Source organism: Astatotilapia calliptera, chromosome 14, assembly GCF_900246225.1.
Source record: "Astatotilapia calliptera chromosome 14, fAstCal1.2, whole genome shotgun sequence".
Classification (NCBI taxonomy): domain Eukaryota; kingdom Metazoa; phylum Chordata; class Actinopteri; order Cichliformes; family Cichlidae; genus Astatotilapia; species Astatotilapia calliptera.
The window spans coordinates 14417525-14437852 of NC_039315.1; the positions used below are offsets into that span (position 1 = coordinate 14417525).

The following is a 20328-nucleotide window of genomic DNA, read 5'->3' on the forward strand; positions in this document are numbered from 1 at the left end:
AAAATGATGATCTTGCCAAAAATAAATTACTTATTTTTGATGATCCCTAACAAACCATCACTAGATTGGTTCAGATCTCTGGATTCATATATTTCCAAATTCCTTTGGAAAGATAAACCCCCGCGTATCAGCTTAAAAACGCTACAAAGAACCAAGGATAGAGGAGGATTAGATCTGCCTAATTTTCACCAATACTTCTTAGCCAACAGGCTTCAGTTCATCTCAGAATGGTTAAAACATACCTTCTTAGTTGAGCCCTGGCTAGATGTTGAACAGGCACTATGTAAGGATCTAGAGATTTCAGACCTACCATTTATTAGCTCAAACATCAAAAGACATGAATGCTTTAAAAGTATCAACATCAGCTTTTCTCTGACAGCATGGTGGGAGTTTCTAAAAATAACGGAGTCTTCATTAATCCCATGCAAACGTACACCTATCTGGAATAACCCTGACATATTACAAAACAATAATATGATTAATTTCCCAGAATGGAGTTGTAAAGGAATTAAATACTTAGAACATATATTAGAGGGAACAGAATTTATTCCATTTGACAGACTAGTTGCACAATATGGGATCAACAAGACAAGATTTTTAGAATATCAACAAATTAAATCCATAGTAAAAAAGAAATTTAACCTCAGTCAAGTTGAATTACAAACACCACTAAGTGCGGCACATTTTCTTACTCTTAAATCCCCCAAATTATTATCTAAAATATACAGAACACTTTCTAAATTAGATGAATCAATATCCCTTCCTATTGCAAAGTGGGAAGCAGATTTATCAGTCAGCTTAGACCAAAACTTCTGGTCTCAGATTTGCTTAAAAACCTTTAAATTAATTAAAAATCCCAGTCTGCAATTAATACAATACAAAATACTACATAGAGTGCACTATACAGGTCATCGGATGTTCAAGATGGGCTTTACATCTTCCAACAACTGCTCACACTGTCAAGGCAATACACCAGACAATTACATCCACGCTCTTTGGTTCTGTCCACCAGTGCAAAAGTTTTGGCGCGAGATATGTGAAGACTTATCAAAGTGTCTGAAATGTAACATTCCAACCTCCCCCTTAGTGTGTTTACTGGGCAGCTTAGATAATGTCACTTCAGAAAAGAATATAGCCCATATGATTTTCACTGCCCTATGCATAGCCAAGAAAACAGTCCTCATGAACTGGAAAAATAAAAATAATCTTAATTCTTACCAATATAGAAATTACCTATTAGATTACATTAGTCTTGATACAGCCTCTGCCACCACATCAGATCAATTGCTCTGGACTCCTTTTAACAGCTCCATCACCTAGTTGGGGTGGGGTGTCATAATTTGGTCCCACCTTCACTGTTGTGATTGGTGTGGGGGTAGGGACAGGCTTAGGGCGTCGGGGGGTTCCCCGGAGGCATCTTCCTTGGGGGGCTCAACCCGGGGTAGCGGTCATGTCCGGTTGGGGGCTCTGTTGGCTCTCAGGTGACTGTTTCCTCGCGGCTGCGTGCAGCGGGGCTAGGGGAGGGTCTGCGCTGACGGACGTGGGTTACTGACCTGGTAGCCTGGCTGGCCCTGGGTGGGTCCCGGATGGGCGTGAGGTTCTGGGAGCGCTCCGTCTCTGGGCTGTGGCCCGGGCCGGGCCTCGGGGGCTTGGATCCTGGTTGGTGTGTTGCCGGGGTTGTGGGCGGGTGGGTGCATGGGGGCCCGGCCCTGGAGCAGGGTGCCGCCGGTGCGTCGAACCACCTGGGGGGCTCTTCAACTGGTGGGGGGGATGGTCACATCTTGCAGGAGCTTTCCTCTCTTCAGGAACTCTCTCTGCAGGAGGGGGAGATACAGGATAGGTGGAGGAAGATCTCAGCCTGGGCGTTTATTGTCTTATGTAGTCTGGAAGATGAGTGGATGGTGGGGTGGGTGCAGTTTTCTCTGTGGTGGGGTTGGGTGGACTGTCCCGGGCTGTGTGGGGCCGGGAGGCGCTGCTGCACTGAGCCCCGGTCTGGATGGACCTGGGCCCCCTTTCCCTGGCGGGCCGCTCCACCACAACCACCCACACATGCAGGACCTTGGAGTAGGGGTATGTCACCAGGGTGCAGAGGAGGCTACCCCCCCCCCCCCCCCCCCCCTGTCCCCTTCTGGCTGCCTCTGCCTCAATTTTATCCCACAACTTAGACATTCACATTATTCACACTCTCATTACACATACATATAGGATCTTGGGGGTGGGCACAATCACAGAGTCCAAATTACCATCAGGGTGTACACCTCACCCCTGGCGTCGTTGCCCACCTCTCAATTTTAAATACACTTAGACATTGAGGGCTATCAGGAGGGACTATGCGCTTACCTGCTGCTCCTTGGCAGGTAGCTCCATGCCCTCCTGGGTTTTAATTGCACCTTAGAACACACATGCATCAACACTACAATGAGCGGGTGGAGGGAGGTTTGGAGTCTTCTCCCACCCCCATTCTCTGCGACCTGCTGGAGCGGGGGGGCTAGGAGGAGGAGTTGGCCGTCCGACTGCGGTCTGGAGTGTGGGGCCTCCCTGCTGCTGCGGAGTCGGGGCGGTCTGCCTCCCCCCACCGCAGGGAAAAGGGTAACACCACCTGGGTCTGGGTGCAGTTCCCCCCTCCAGGGGCAAGGGTACCTAGACCCGGTTTGTAGAGTACGCTTGGGGAGTGTGATCGTGTGTACAGTGTCTCTTTATGTCTGTCTCCACGTTGGTTGAGTGTGGAGTGAGTGCATATGAGAGCATGAGGGGGGGAATGGATGTTTGTGTCTGTGTGTGCCTGTATGTCTGTGTCTATATGTCAGGTTGGGTATCAGACGCCACCTCTCTGGGGACACCTCAGGCCCTCCAAGGTTTGGAGGCCTATCTTCACCTACCACCACTTCCCCTGCCGGTGGCGGACTCCCTCAGGTGTCGGTGCGTTGGTGGTTCTTTGTGTCCGGGGGTGGGCTTCCAGGTACACACCGGCTCACTCCTTGGCGGCCGCTTATCGGGGCCTGGAGCCTGGGGCTCGCTCGGGCCCCTTCGGGGGTGGGGTGCCCCCGGCCTCTCGGCCTGGGGCTCGGTCACTCAGGCACAGCTGGCGGCCGGCGGAGCTCATGGGCGCGTCACTGCAACTCCCCCTGGCTTCTGCTCCGCGGTTGCTGAGTGAACCCTCATCTGGGACTCTCCTCAGCTCTTACTGGAACAGTGGCGCGGCTACCCCTCTGTTGGTCTTCCATGGTTTCTTGTGTTCTGGGGGCCTCTGGATGTCTGGAGTTTTGATCTCCTCCATACCTGCTTCACACCCTGGAGGATGGGGCTGCGGCCCCCCCACACTCCTCTTGCAGATCGTTACATGGAGAAACCTTTGGAATACAAGCGCGCTGATCCACACAGGTATGCACACGGGTGTTCACTGCTCGTAGACCCAAATTACACCTTTCTTGGCTGCTACTTCGAAGCACATCTGTCCTGCGTGCTGCACAACAACATTGAATATTTAGTATTTACTGCTGTTTACACTTAGCTAGATTAATGCGATGGTGTTGTGTTTAGTATGTTGCTTTGTTTGTTTGTTTTTTTGGTTTTTTTGCTTGTTTTCTATTCTTCTCTCAACAGGTGATCCAGGAGATTTTTTTTTTCTCCCCCCCTTTCTCACTGTCCCTCTCCCCTTCTGTTTTTCCTTTCCTTCCTCTTTCTTTCTCCCTTTCCTATCTCTCACTCATGTCTGTCCCGTCTGTAACATCTGGAAATAAAATATAATAAATAATAAAAACAAAGATCGACCAAATGGACCAATACGGCAATGCCACGATGATCCATTTGGCAAAGTAAATCCATTGGGTATCCTTGTTGGTCTTCAGACAACAATTCTGATGGCTAAAGAACCAAATGGGACAGGCGGGGAAAAAAAAAAAAAAAAGGAGAATCATGCATGAAATGCATACAATATTTTTCGGACTACGAGGCGCACTTAAAATCCTTCTCCCAAAAATCAACAGTGTGCCTTATAATCCAGTGCGCATTATGTATGAATTCTGGTTGTGCTTACTGACCTTGCACAGATTTTATGTGGTACACGGCGCTCAAAGATCTGTCAAAAAATGTTTTAGTACAACTTTGATAAGCTACGAAGGTGCACCGCTTGATGGATTGTCTGAGCATTACGGCTACTATAGTCAGGAACATTGCGGAGTAATCTGCGTCCAAACTGCGCTTCAGGTCCCAAAGTCAAAAGAACAATGTGGCATCACTGAGAGTTAAAAACTGTCTATCAAATGATCAGTGTTGCTGCTTTACCAGGTGTAACAATTAAGATTAACAGCCAGGCATCCATGAAAACAGAATTTATTAATGTTCTGATATCAAAAGTTTTTAAGGTAGACTGTTTTCTTAGATTTGGTAAATGTTTAAATATGCAATTGTAACTCTCTGGTGCCACCTTAAAACATGTAGTCGGTAATAGGACATGATGTCGTTGGAAAACAGGAAGTAAGTCTGTGAATTAAGGAGAAGGCATGTGCAGCATGGTGGCCTTAGCCAGATAAATCCAGTGGCATCCACATACATCCTATGCATTTGGTAGCATTGTAGGTATGTATGGACTTGTTTTATATTTTATGTGCATGTATAGACCACTTTCTTTTAAGTAAGTTAATTTTTCTGTAAGTTTAATGATAAAACCAATCTTATGCAGTTTACGCTAGCAATCGCTTATGGAGCTAGTTAAAGGGGAATGACAAACGAATTGGAGGCATTCATTATAGCAAGACTTGTTAAAATCACAATTTGATGTTTGTATTTGAGTTAAAAAGGGAAGTAATTCATATGAACGTTGCATGTTGACATATTAAAAAAACTGGGTTAATATATTTTCATCATTATATATGTACATGGTGAATAAGTACAGTGATTATGCCTTGTACTGTTTGTTACAGTTTCACCTTTCCCTGTGTCAATAAACCTGTGAACTGGGAATCGTGTCATCAGAGTCTTGATGTGGGGAAGGAGTTTAGCTGACTGCCCAACCATAGCAGAGGCAGTACAATTAAACTTACCAGAGTTAGAAGTTAGAAGGAAGTTAGCTCGCTAGTTTCCATCTAAACATGATATACCATGTTTTGAAATTTGTGAAAAAATTTAAACATACAGCGCTGCTATGACTTCCAACATAAATGAAGACAGAAAAATAAACAGCAGTGACGTTTGTAGGGTTAATGAAGTTGGATTAGCTGGTATATAATGATGTGCTAAGTGATCGCTAGCACTTAGCACATCATTATATACCAGCTAGTCCAACTTCGAGACAGTTATGTTAGCATAACATTAGAACAGTTAAGCTGGATGATGAATGCTAACTTTGTTCCACTTGATAAAAATTAATGTGAGGGCTTCCGAAGGTGAGGGACAAATGCAATCGCATGGCAGGATGCTGTAAACAGACCAAACTTCTGTCAGGAGAACACCTCATATAATCCATCCACAATATGAGGCTAGTCATTAATATACTGTAATAACATGGGAATAGAGCAGCTGCGAGAGAATTCAACATTAATGAATCAATGGTACGGAAGTGGAGGAAGCAAGAAGAATGACTTGAGTAAAGTTTGACCTATCTGACTGTTTTGCTTAATGCCCCTTTTAATTTGGTGCACGTTACGTATGAAAACAGACCCGTTCATCGACAGTGTGCCTTATAGTCAGAAAAATTCTGTCATGGTGAATTGGGTTAAAGGACTCAGGTGCGAGACTCCTTGCAGAGTGACAGTGAATTTATTCACAGTGAAAAAATAAGGCAACAGTTCGAGTCTGTAATCCAAAAAGGGCAGTGCAGTGATACGGTTGCTTCTCCCCGTGGTGACAGTGCAGTGACAACCCAAAACAACTCCTTGTGCCCGCTCCTCCTTCGATCCCTGGATCCTGGAGGCAGATGAGAAAAACACACGCACGGTAACGAAAAATTTCTCTCTCCTTCACAAACTAGGTATGCTAATCGCGACTACGCTACCCGGTTTAGCTCAACGTTCCAGCGTTGGTTGTGACTCGACTGCACCGTTAAATAGGTCTGCTTCGGATTAGTAGTAGCCGGCGAAGTGATTAAGCACAGGTGCGACGATTCCAGCTCAGGATACTCCCCCCGGGTCAGCTGCCGTTCCGTGCCACGGCTTCCGGAAGTACACGTTCCAGCATACAAACACACATGCACAGGATGGAGAGGAGAGCACCACAAAGTACACACAAACACAACAAAAATTGGCAAGGCGACCGATGAGGACCGTCTAGCCGTGACAAATACGGCACATGGAAAACGCAAACCAGCGATTGTCATCTTTTAGACTGTGCTGCACACTAAATTTTAACAATGGATACACATAGAGGCTTCTTGAAAATTAAAACAAACAAGATAGAGAATTATAGATACTCTTACTGATTTTACCTTCATTTGCATATTATTCAAATCAAAACCTTCCCGAGTTTTACAGAACAATATAAAAGCATGTCATGATGAATGTGTGAATGACTCAATAACCTTTAGCTATCACTAACTTGGTATGGTTTCTTGTTTGAATAAGTGATTAAAATGCATCAAAAAGGAGAAGTAGTTTCTATAAAGACAGTATCAATTGGAGTGTATCCTGCTGACAGCTTCTTTCTATTCTGACAGGATGGTGACAAACTAATTATGTACAAATGATCAAATTAAAATCCCATTTTACCACATTCATTTTTCAGAGTGAATTTGGTGCCTTCTTCCCCATCATGTATTTCTTTGTATTCTTCTCAGGTTTCATTAAGATTATATAACATTTGGGTATGAAGATGCAAATTAGCAGTCCAAAACTGGAAGCAAGTATGGCAAAAATTTCTACAGCAACACTGAACTTCCCTGGGGAGCTGACATATGATGGGACAAATGTAATCCATACTGCACAGAATATCAGCATGCTGAAAGTGATAAACTTGGCTTCGTTGAAATTATCGGGTAGCTTTCGAGCTAAAAATGCAAAAATAAAACATAAAATAGCCAGAAGTCCTATATAACCAAGCACAGCCCAAAAGCCCACAACTGAGCCAAGAGCACACTCCAATGTGATCTTGTCTTTGATTTCCTTAAAATTCTTAAATGGAAAAGGAGGAGAAGTTGTTAACCAAATGATACATATGTTAACTTGTATAAGAGTAAATGCTGTAACACAGAGTCTCTGCTGTGTCTGCCCAAACCATTTTTTAACATTACTACCTGGACGTGTAGCTCTGAAGGCCATTAAAACAACCATAGTTTTTCCCAGAAGACAAGAGATACAGAGGACAAAGGTGATGCCAAATGCTACATGGCGGAACATGCAGGACCAATCAGAGGGCTGACCAATGAAGGTCAGAGAACACAGGAAGCACAGAATTAAGGAGAAGAGCAGCAGGAAGCTCAGTTCAGAGTTGTTTGCCCTGACAATAGGAGTTTTCCTGTACTTGAAGAAAATAAGTATCACACCAATTGTCATGCATGCCCCAAATAAAGATGCTGCAGTCAGCAGTGCACCCATAATGTCTTCATATGATAGAAACACCACTTCCTTCTTTATACAGGCATCTCTTCTTTCATTTGACCAAAACTCAGGGAGACATCTCACACAGGTGATAGAATCTGGAAATTAATATTGAAGCAGATGTTACATTTACTCAGTACAGTTTTGTATGCCTCTGCCATGATATATTCAACTGGTGCTTTAGAATTAGAAGTTGAAAAACAACATTATTACTGAATGACTGCTACACTGTTTTGTGATCATCAGAGAATATGAATGTGGTACTCTTTTCCCCAGCATTATAAAGGAGTATGCATATATATATATATATATATATATATATATATATATATAGAGAGAGAGAGAGAGAGAGAGAGAGAGAGAGAGGAGGAAGAGGAGGAACCATCGTAGAAGAATAGGCCCCTACACGATATGTATGATGGCAAACAGAGGAAGTGGCTGACATCCAGAAATTCTACCAGTGCCTGGAAAAAGCTGGATTGAAAGACAGTACAGAGGCACTAACCATGGCAGCAGAGGAACAAGCTCTGAGCACAAGATCCATAGAGGCTGGGGTCTATCACACCAGGCAAGACCCCAGGTGCAAGTTGTAAAGATGCTCCTGAGACAATCCAGCACATAACAGCATGATGCATGTTGCTAGCTGGCAGGGCATACATGGAACGCAGTAACCAAGTGGCTGGCATAATATACAGAAACATCTGTGCCGAGTATGGTCTGCAAGTCCCAAGGTCAAATTGGGAGAAACCCCCTCGAGAATGACCGAGTTAAGATTCTGTGGGGCTTTTAGATACAGATGGACAAAATGGAGATGGCTAACCAACCTGACATTGTAGTGGTAGACAAGCAGAAGAAGACAGCTGTAGTCATAGACATAGCGTGCTGATAGCACTACATGTTATACACCCCCCTTGGTTGATGATGTTGTTAATTCTATGTTGTCACCTGCTCCTCTATTCTGGACACAGTGGCCCCAGTAAAGTTGAAAAGTCCCAGATCTTCATCTTAACCTTAGTTAAATGACTCTATATAAGCCTTGCGATGTGTCTTTCGTCCATCTGAGAGGAATTGTAAAAAAGACAATCTTCAAGTATCCCTTGACACTCTACGCAGGAACCGTTCTATATACCAGGACTCTGTTAAGACAGCTATAGCATTTTTCCTGTTGGATATTATTATAACTAATAGTCATAACCCCCGAATCCTGTTCAAGATCTTTAACTCTGTGATCGATCCTTGTCCTGGAATGTTGGATTTGGCCTCCCCAGCTCTCTGTGAGCAATTTTTAAATAATTTTACAAGAAAAATTGTATTGTTATGGGCCTCACTTTTACACCCTTCTGTGGTGAAACCTCTTCCTACTTTAAGATGTCAGTCAAATTTTAATCAGTTTGAGCCAATTTCACTCTCCACCCTCAAGAGATTAATTGAACACTTGAGAAGTTTTAATTCTGTACATGACATCCCCCCTTTCTGCATTATTAAGGATGGTTTTGATGTAATTGGGCCTTATATTCTATCTTTGATGAACCTATCAGTACTGGTGGGCTGTCTCCCAACTGCTTTTAAACACACAATAGTGCAACCTGTTCTAAAAAAAAACCCAGCCTTGACCACAATGAACTTGCGAACTATAGACCGATCTCCAAACTCCCGTTCTTATCTAAAGTTTTAGAGAAAATTGTCTTTTTGCAAATACAGGCCTACTTAAACACAAATATTGGTGACAAATTTCAGTCTGGTTTTAAACTACGCTACAGTACTGAAACAGCTCTGCTGAGGGTCTTCTACAATCTTCTTTTAATTACTGACTCAGGTTGCCCTGCTTTTTTAATTTTATTGGACTTGTCTTTAGCTTTTGACATGGTGGACCATAATATTCTTTTAAAGAAGCTAGAATATGCTTTAGGCATTAAGGGTTCTGCCCTTAACTGGTTTAAGGTCTTTTTCTGTGAAGATGGGATGTTATTCATCCACCATGGCTCCTCTTTGTTGTGGCCCCAGGGGTCTGTGCTGGGCTCTTTGTTGTTTTCTTTGTACCTGCTATCTCTGGGCTCTATTTTTGATATAAAATCGCTTACCACTATTATGCTGACGACATTCAAATTTATTTTCAATTGACTGATGATTTGTCATTTTCACTGGACTGCTTGTTAGATTGCATGAAAGAGGTCAAAGATTGAGTGTCAGCCAATTTTCTTATTTTGAATGAAAGGAAAACTGAGATTGTGGTGTTTGATAGTCATATCCCTCAGGACCAGTTAGCCTTTCTATTTGGGCCACTTGCCATCTTCCTCTCTGACACTGTAAGCAATCTAGGTGTTTTCCTGGACAGTTCATTTAAGCTCGATAAACAAGTGTCCCCAGTAGTCAAATCTGGCTTTTATCAATTGCGCCAAATCGCTAAAGCCAAACATTTTATACCGTGCAACAATCTTGAAAAACTTAAACACATTTTTGTGACTTCCAGATTAAACTACTGCAATTCCCTTTACTTTGGTCTTCAATCCGTACACCTTCATAGACTTCAGCTTGTTCAAAATGCTGGGGCTCGTCTCCAACCTGAACCCAAAAATTTGCTTCCATTGCTCCAGTTCTTGCTGACTTACATTGGCTACCCATCAAATATCGTATTGATTTTAAAATCTTGTTGCTTACCTTTAAAATTTTAAATAATGTTGCTCCTAGCAATCTTGCCGACCTTCTTAGCTTGTATACTCAAGCATTAAGATCATCTGGTCAACTACTCCTGGTCCAACCTAGGTCCTGCCTAAAGACCAGGGGCGATGGTGCTTTTGTCTCAGCTGCCTCTGGAATAGTCTTCCTGTTACTATTCGTGCCTTGGACTCTGTTCAATCTTTCAAAACATGGTTGAAAACGTACCTAATTAATTTGGCATTCCCCACTAGCTAATGCTCTTATCTAATCTATTTTAACCTTTTACTGCATTATTCCTGATTCTCCTAGATAATATTTTATATTTTGAATTGACCCTATCTCTGAACTGAGGCCCGATATCTATTTTATTTTGCCCACACTCCTGGTTTAATTAGTGCTTCCTGTCTGTTAGTATTAGTACTGGTGCTTGTTTTGTACTTGTTTTGTTTTGTTAATGTTTTATATCAATGATTTATTGCATTATTGTGAAGCACTTTGGTCTACCTTTGGTTTTAAATGTGCTATATAAATAAAATTGTATTGTATTGCATTGTAAGGAACATGAGAAACTGGACCAAGGTATCAGAGAAGAGCTCAAGAAGATGTGGAGGGTGAAGGTAACAGTGGTCCCAGTGGTAATCGGAGTGTTAGGTGCAGTGACTCCCAAGCTAGGTGAGTGGCTCCAGCAGATGCCAGGAACAACATCCGAGATCTCTGTCCAGAAGAGCGCAGTCCTAAGAACAGCAAAGATACTGCGCAGGACTCTCAAGCCCCACACGTCCTGTAGAGGACCCGAACTTGAAGCATAGACCACCCACAGGGGAAGGAGGTAGCACGAAGTTGGACTAGCTGGTATATAAGGTAGCACGTTTTATTACAGCTCAGTACTAAAGTGGTAATAGTAGGGTAGTAATTCAGTAGTAATTCAGCAGTTATTACTTGGAAACTGCCCTGTTAACCTACTATTACCACTCTATTACTGAGCTGTATTTCTACAGTATTACACCTAATTTTTGAGCCCTTATGATTCAATAACATAAATTCCAGCATAATATTACTTTACTGTAATCAGTGTTGCTACAATGATAATACTTTGATGTTATGTGGTTATCAATTTATAACCAAGCTGTAATAGAAAGTGCAAGGAGATATACTAATCTGTGGCAATGAGTTAAATATTTTCAAATATTTTAATCAGGCATTCTAGATGGAGGTTATCTCTGCATGAAAACATTAATCAAAATGATTAAATAGTTCTTGTATGGCCTTCCTACATATGTAGCATTGCTTTGCAACACACCAAAGTTAAAATGAAATATAACCACACCTGTAACGTTGCTGATTTCTCCCTCTGCACATCTTATACAGTCATAGCAGCAAACAGGCCTTCCTTTCTGGAGAACTTTGCGTGTTCCTGGGGGACATTTCTCACTGCAAACTGACACAGGAACCTGGATAATCAATAAATTTTAAATGTGTATAGACATAGAAAAAAATGTCTCTTTGATGTTCTTAGTCAAAAAAGCCCCTCTTAATCTTGATGCATCAAAACCAAAATAAACAAAGTATGTAAATATGTATAAAATGAAAAAAAGAACAAAAACATAAAAACAATGAAATTGTACGATAGCTTACCTGCTTTGAGTTTCTTGCCCAAATTAAATACTTGTTTTGCAGATTTAGCTGTTTTTCTTGAACTAATGATGGATTATAAAGACCAACTGTGACAAACTCCACAACGCCGTTTTCTTTTGGCTGCCAATTTATAATGTCATACTTTGCTGCTGGATCTCCATTCTCATCAAAGTGAACCTCATCTCCTTCCTTAGTTGTGAAATGGATCTTTCGTATGTGTTGCAGAACCTAAGAAATATGTTATGACTCAATTTATTGCGTGACAAAGATTTTGCACACCTACTGACTGAAAAATATACAGAAGAACTGCAAAATGAAGTTCTTGAAAATATTTTTAACTAAAATATCTTTTTAATAATGTATCTTAATGTGAACATTGTAATGTAAATTACTAAAAATCTCACCGTGAATGGATCTAGCTGCACATTTTTGTTACATGTTTTATTACAGCTGAGGATATTGTGAAGTGCATGGGCCACTGCATACACTCCTTTGTAGACATTGTTAAAGAGAGGCATGAGAGACATGTCAATGAAGCTATTTTGAACTCCAGTCATATCTTCATGTCCAGTACACTCTCTCTGAATGTCTGATGATGACTTCAACTCCTTAAACTTACAACTAAATAATGTCTCCCAGAACTCAGTGAACAGTTCATTGTTTGATGAATTCAGCGGCTTCTCATTCAGTACGAACTCTCTCAGGCCAGTGACATGTGCTTTAGGAATGGAAAGACCTATGGCACCATCCAGTATGTGATGTGTGTCCATTTCTGCAGTTCGTGAATCAAATATCCAAGTCTCACTGCCTATCCACTGATACCCAGACAAGTTATGGTATGAAAACTCTCGTAGCAGCACATGAAAATCTGCACGGGCAAGGAATGTAACAATCACCTTGGAGGTTGAAGCCTTTATAATGTCAATTATCCTTTGTATCTTGGCAGATGGATCTGTTCTAAAGAAAGATACTGAATACTCCAGACAGATGCCCAGCTGCTGTGCAGTTTCTGTGAATGTGGCCATGCCATTATTTCCATAATCACTGTTGGTTCTGATAGCTCCAACCCAAGTCCATCCAAAATACTTGACCAAATGGGCCAGGGCTCTGCTCTGGTAGTAGTCACTGGGTATTGTTCTGAGGAAGGATGGGTACTTGGTTTTGTCACTGAGACAAGCACATGTAGCAAAGTAGCTGATCTAGAATAAAAAATGAAAAACTTATAAATGAAAAAGACACAAGATGAAAAAAAAATGAAATGGTTAAAAATAAAAGATTCTGTATTACTGTAAAAATACAAAAATGACAATTCCCCTCAGTACTGAGTACATAAAATGTACCAGGCAAAGCTTTGATCTAAGAAAATAAAATATTTTTAAAAGTATTCAAAGATTTAAAAAAAAGATTAAATATATAAAATACCCACCACTGGTATAAAAAAAGGTCCGATGACAGTAGATACTGCTCTGGTTGTAGAAGAAGAGGTCGCTCCTATAATGGCCTGCACATGTGCAGGTCTGGTACACGGTGTCTTTGACGGTACAGACACAATTTCATTACCATTAGCTAAAGCCAGGGTAACTCCTGCACTTCTGGCATCAGATCCACAATCATCATAGATTTTATAGCCCAGAGTGACTACCGGCAGTAGGTCTGTGCTGTTATTAATTTCCTCAATGGCAAAAAGCATAGCCTGGGCAAACTGCAAATCTCTGAAATTTAAACTTAATTGAGACAAACATTTAGGAATAATTAGCATTGCATTGTGTTCCTTAAAACAGACACAAATATTTATGGATTAATGTTTAAATAGAAACAAAACCATTTCGTGTGAAAAGGACTTTAAACAACTGAGAAAATCAAAATACATTTTACTCTTCTTTTGATTCCCAACAGATTCCTTAAATGTAAATGGATTTGTATCTTGTCATTTACCTGATACATTGTAGTGCCAGAGGTTTGATCATGTAGGTATCTGTTCTGTCTTTCCAGCTTGCGTGAAAAGAGAACACCCCACCCAGTATAATATCTCCATTCTTAGATAGCAGTGGTTTCTCAGGATCTCCTCTACGCCTGCACACTGTCTCCTCAGCAGAAGAGGCAGATGCCACTAACAGCAGTTGCAGAAGTGCCCATCCCTTTTCAGGCCATCTTTGTGTTGATGCCATTACTTGAGCTAAACCACTTAGTGGCATTAGAGTACTGTAATGAAGATGAAATAGTTATTCTGGTATTTATACCTTTTGGTGCAGCATAAGAAATAACTGAATAGAGAGAGTTCATTCCCAGTGTCAGCAAAATGAGGGACATGCCCAACTTTGCCATTTATTCAATTCAATTCAATTTCTTTATTGTCCCACAAGGGGAAATTAGTTTAGCAGCAGGAGGATAAAAATAAACAGAACAATACTATAAAATAATAATAACAAGAATAATGATAGAAAGTTCAAGGACAATTATTTGCCATAAAGGAGACAAGACACCGTAGGGATAAAAGAGACCTGGAGTCTTTTAGTCCTCCTCGGAGGTACTCTAAAACGGCGGCCGGAAGGCAACAACTCAAACTCACTGTGGATGGTTCACACAATTAATAATAGAATGAGCCTTTCTAAGCACATTTCTATTGTAAATGGCCAAAAGTCCATCTTGCCAGCGCCCTGAAAGTTTGCTAGCAGTTTTTACCAGAAGTCCCAACCGATTCTTATTCTTCACCGTCAGGTTACCAAACCAGGCAGCAATACAAAAAGACATCACAGATTCGATAAAACTTCTATAAAACAAGGACAACATCTCAGATGAGACATTAAAAGATCTAATTTTCCTTAAAAAGAACAGTCTTTGTTTAACTTTTTTAGTAGTGGCATCAGCATGAGATTCAAAACACAGTTTATGGTCAAGTACCACACCTAGATATTTATAACTCTCAATGATCCCAATATCGGCAGTTTTAATGATAGTGGGTGATGAGCTATAAGAGGACTTCCTAAAATCAATAATCATGTCTTTAGTTTTTGACACATTAAGGGAAAGGAAGGACTCATCACACCAATTCACAAAATCATCTACAACCTGTCCATGGCCTGACTCATCCCCCACTAGAAGACTGACGATTACTGTGTCGTCAGCAAACTTCAGGATGTGTCTGTTTGTGAAATTGCTGCGACACTCTGTGTACAGAATGAACAGAAGGGGAGAGAGGCAACAACCCTGGGGTGATCCAGTAGAGGAGGAAAGCACATCAGAAAATACATAATTCACCCTCACACATTGTGACCTATTGATCAGAAAGTCTGTCACCCAGCCGACCAGACTAGTTCTTGGTGATTTTGATTCAAGCTTGAAATGATTGTAAAGCCTGTCAGCGAGTAAGAGAGGTTGAATTGTATTAAATGCAGATGAAAAGTCAGCAAATAATAATCTTGCATGGGTGTGGGGGGCCTCAAGATGCTTATACAAGAGATGCAGGAGTGTGACAACAGCGTCCTCCACACCTCTCCCTGCTCTATAGGCGAACTGCACTGTAAAAAAGAAAAAGTTGAGAAAACGTAAAATTTCAAGGCAACATGATGCAAGAGATTTTTGAGTTTTCTCAACTTTTGCAACTGTTGTTGACTTAACTAAGATTTACAAGTTCTGCCAACTTGGTTCTTCTTTATAATTAAATTATAAATAAATTAGGACAGTCTTACCTCCTCAGAGTAAAACAGTGCAGGTCATCTCTCCTGGACACACACACTGGACACCATAGGCTGACACTCTACAACCTCTCTCCGCCTGAGAGAAAATGTTTGCAATAATGAAACATTTCAATATAACAGAAAAAAAAAACGAGTTACGGATTGGACTCCCTGATCCTTACTGCGCATGTGCGAAGTCAGACCGTACAGATCGCGTCTACCCGTGGAATTGTACATAAAATCAATACTCCACCAACACAAAGGCTCTCAAAACAATACCATACTTTCCACAGCTTTGAAGGATGGGTCAGGTGTATCCTTCGTGGCCCACCCTATGCCAGAATTCATAGCGCGGCCCAGCTGATTCTAGTCTCCAACAATGGCGGAAGCCACTTAGTTTTAATATTACTCTTATTACCCTTTCTGGGTCACAAAGTAAACTTTTAAGATATTTTCAGGCGAGAATGTAGCTGTGTACATTTCAAATATCTGCTCAGTTTATTAAGATAACACATATTTGCAAACATGCTTCTATGTTTTCGGAGACGTCTGTTACCACCGGCTATGGTAGCTAGCTGGTATATCATTTTCAAACCCCCCACGCGGTCCTTCGCTAGCTTAAGCATGATATATAAGTCACTTAGATAACTTAAATATGTTATTGTTTGGCTTTTTTTCAGTGTTTTACTCATTCCACCCTCCTGGGTCCTGAGGAGGATGCAGCCTAGGCGCTTGTAGAAAATCCTAATAATAGATCTCGTTAGCTTACCTGCTAGGGCAAATAGTCAGCTTGTCCTGTTCAAAAAATACACTCCAACTTCAGACCAGGTAAAATCTGTAATGGTCGAAAAATTTTAATTTCCATCCAACTTTGGACACGTGTCTTCAAATTTTCTTAGCAGGTTTTCAGTCCAGAACACATTAACAAACCACTATCTATCACACAGCTCAGGTCTGCTCAGGCTCGTTTGGTCTAGTTCAAACTTGGCACAGACCACGTGTGCCAGTCATCTATGGGGTTTCCCACTGGTTCCCAACTTGACTCGAAAAATCTACTCAAAAGATGATAATCTTTGTTATGCTCTCTAGAAAATCTTAGTTAGGACAACAATGGAAGAAATTTGTTGGGCAGACATGCTTTTTCAGGTTGTAAATGGAAAGTTTTATTTCTAAGTCAGTTTAATTTGAAAACTTTAATCAAATCAACAATTACTAGTTATCGTTTTTACAGTGTGGAAGGGGTCAAGATGGTGTTCAACCTGCATTAAAATCTCCTTCTTAATTATCTTCTCAAATGTCTTCATCACTAAAGAAGTCAGAGCCACAGGCCTAAAATCATTCAGTGCTTTAGTAGAACTGCCCTTATCAACAGGAACAATAATAGCATGTTTCTAAATCTTAGGTACTCTCTGTAGCTCTAAAGAAAGTGAGAAGATATAGTGAAAAATCCCACTCAGCTGATCAGCACAAGTTCTCAGTACCTGTCCACAGATGTTGTCAGGTCCAGGACTCTTGCTTTTGGTGTGTCTAAAGAGATTAGCTACCCCCCTCTCATCAATATAAATAGATGGGGGAGTGATAGTCTTTTCCCTCAGTGTGCTGGTCTGCCTAGAACAGTCATAGTTCTCAAAACGAAGGTAAAAACTGTTAAGACTGTCTGCCAGATGTTTGTCAGAGGTAAACCCCTCTAAGGTAATGCTACTTTTACCTTTCGTGTGTAGCCCTGCCATTGTTTTCATACCAAGCCAAGCTCTTTTGAGGTTGTTACTGCTGAGTTCTGCGTCAATCTTATTTCTGTACAACATCTTGGCGATCTTTATTGCAGCCCTCACCTCCTTCCTCAATATTCTCATAGTGGGAACGTCTCCCTCGTTAAAAGCAATTTTACTTTTAAGAATCAGATCCTTAGTATCTTTAGAGAGCCACGGTTTGTTATTAGGGAAAGTCTTAAATTCTCTGACTGGAACCACAGAGTCTTTGCAAAATGAGATGTAGCTACACACCACATCAGTGAGTTCATCCAAATCAGAAGTGCTCTCTTGAAACAAGGACCAGTCAGTGCAATCAAAACACCCCTGAAGGGCAACACAACTGTCTTTTGTCCAGACATTAGTCCGCTTCACACAGGCCTTCTCCCTCCTAATCACAAATCTGTAAGCAGGGAGGAGGTGAATAACATTGTGATCCGAAGAATCTAGCGCAGGTCCAGCCACAGACTTATATGCCCCCTTAATTGGTCCATAACACAAATCCAGCATTTTGTTATTCCTTGTAGGACAAGTGACATATTGAAAGAAATTGTTCAGTGATTTCTTAAGATTACAATTGTTAAAATCACCAAGAATAAAATTAGGAGCATCCGGTGAGAGAGTCTGCAGATTGTGTACCACTTTAAAAATGGCATCGGCAGCAACTTTAATGTCAGCCTCAGGATGAATGTAAACAACAGTGACAAAAATTTGAGGGAACTCCCTCGGTAAGTAAAAAGGCCTGACAGATACTGAAAGGAGCTCGATGTCAGGAAGACACAACCGTTCCCGCACAGTAAAATTATTACACCAGCCCTGGTTAATATACAAACAAACCCCTCCTCCGTGAGATTTGCGTGTTACTCCACAGTTCCGATCCAATCTGACAGGGGTCCCAAAGCCGCCACCAAGAATCACATCTGTCCGAGCATTAGAAGAGTCGTACATAGACAAACAGGACCACCGTAATCCAAGTAGTTCCTCGCGTGTATAAGTGATTGTCAGTGAGAGTGAATGACTCCAGGTGAATATCGCCAACAACAATAAAACTAACGTGTAGAAGATCTCCATCTCGGCAAAAAGTTAAAACCACGGTTAAGAACAGAGTTAAAACAAAGTTAAAAGCAAAAAGAAAAAGAGAAAGAAAACACTAATAAACACCTGCTTCAGATCGCCACAGGAGCAGCGCCCTCACATGCACAGCGCCCTCACATACACATTTAATGTAGGTTCATATCGGTAAAATAAGGATATACACAGGTTCATTTAAATATGAATTAACAATGTAAATCACAATTCCTTACAAATGGATATGTAGAAAAAATATTTTTCCAATACATACTTTTATAGAGTACGGTTATACAGTACTCTTAGAATAAGTTACGGTCATCCATTCACTTCCACTTTCACATCTGTGATGAATAGATGTGATATTAAGATCTGTCATCAGTATGATACTAATTTCATTCTGAAGTTTACATGACATGCTGAAGAAAATTTACACCATTGAACCCTCCTCTCAGAAACTGTAGTGGATTTAACAATGTCTTTGAAGTGTGGTTTAAGAAAAAGTGTATAATGATTTTACATCATGTGTAGCGCCATCTTGTATCAGTACAGAACCTGATGTCACTAGGTTGGTTGTTTCGTGTTACATCTTTTTGCTAGATGCACTGAAATGGGGTAATCCACCTGTGGGCCGTAATGTTTGGGTTTGTAGATCACTTTGCAAATGACAGTTGTGTGGATAAGTACTTGCTTGAGTCAGTTACATCGGTGGTTCACCAGACACATAAGTTGAAGTTGACACTGTCTGTTCTGTGTTTGCCATTGAGTCATGTGGAAAAACCAAGCGTCACATCAGCTGGCAGTGCAGATGTCCTTAATGTTCAATGAGTAACCTAGGCTAAAGTTATTTGTTACACTACTCGATACTTTCTCATTAGTCTGTAAAATGACCAGTTATGTTGTTTGGATGAGCTGCATTTTATCGCATAAAATATTGCTGATTGCATCCAATGGACATCTGCTCTGCCAGCTTGGTCTGTATACTGACCCAGCATGGAAAAATCAGATCTGGCTTTAGCCTGTTGGTCCAGTGAACCACTGGTTCACCCACACAAACAGCCTCTCCTCTACAAAGTCCTCATACATAAAGTAGAGATGGACCGATCCGATATTACGTATCGGTATCGGTCCGATACTGACCTAAATTACTGGATCGGATATCGGAGAAAAATAAAAAATGTAATCCGATCCATTAAATATCACGAAAGCACCTCACAAAACTTGCAACACGCCGTAACTCACCTCAGAACGTTAGCACGTCGGAGCAGTATGCATCACGTGATAGAGCGGCTGTGGCATGCGGGACCTGTGGTCTGGATAGCATGTGGAGCTTCGCTAGCAACCCGGCATTTCATCTCCGACAAAGTTATCCCCGAGAGAAGTAAAGCAAGTGTGTAAGTCCATCTCTGAATGTTTGTAAAGCATTCCTGCGTTAAGCTTAACAAGCGACTGCCTCTCGCTCTCGGGCTGCTACTTCAATCATGAAACTGCTTAATGATCAGCTGATCGGCTTTTCTGTCGCGAGTCCGTGTCTCTGGTTTGTTTTTGGCCCACTTTGCACCAGAAAGAGGAAACCAGCGGCTGAACAACAGCAGCACGTTTAAGCTTGATCAGCTGTTGTTAGAATTTATTTATTATTACTTTCTACTCGAGGATCTTTTTCTACGTAGCTGACGGCTGGTAACTGTGCAGGGGCGGATCTAGCAAAGTTTAGCCAGGGGGGCCGATAGGGCATTAACAGGGAAAAGGGGGCACAAAGACATACTTTTCTTTCTTATTCTCATTTAAAATGTCGAGCTTTTAATAAATAATTATCCGAATCTTACACCCAAAGTTTTAATTTGATGTAAAATGAATAGAAGTCAATTACTGTATATAGTGACTATTAAGTCTAATATATATACCCTAGTAAGCTATAGTACTTTTTCCTTTGAGAAGGTACCATCTGTGCAGTCTGCAATTTTGTTGAAGAAAGATGTTGAATCTATTTAATATTTCTTGAAAAATAATTGA

At 41.3% G+C, this 20328-nt stretch overlaps 1 protein-coding gene across 1 annotated transcript; it reads right to left on the reverse strand.

Moving 5' to 3' along the window:
• Window positions 1-6713: 6713 nt before the first annotated feature.
• LOC113036287 (extracellular calcium-sensing receptor-like) lies at window positions 6714-13858 on the reverse strand. The gene is made up of 6 exons (XM_026192518.1): window positions 13758-13858; window positions 13249-13546; window positions 12227-13021; window positions 11823-12050; window positions 11515-11638; window positions 6714-7627 (listed from the first exon to the last, which is right to left on the reverse strand). Exons 1-6 carry the CDS (start codon window positions 13787-13789, stop codon window positions 6714-6716), a joined length of 2391 nt encoding a protein of 796 aa, XP_026048303.1. The 5' UTR covers window positions 13790-13858.
• Window positions 13859-20328: the final 6470 nt, after the last annotated feature.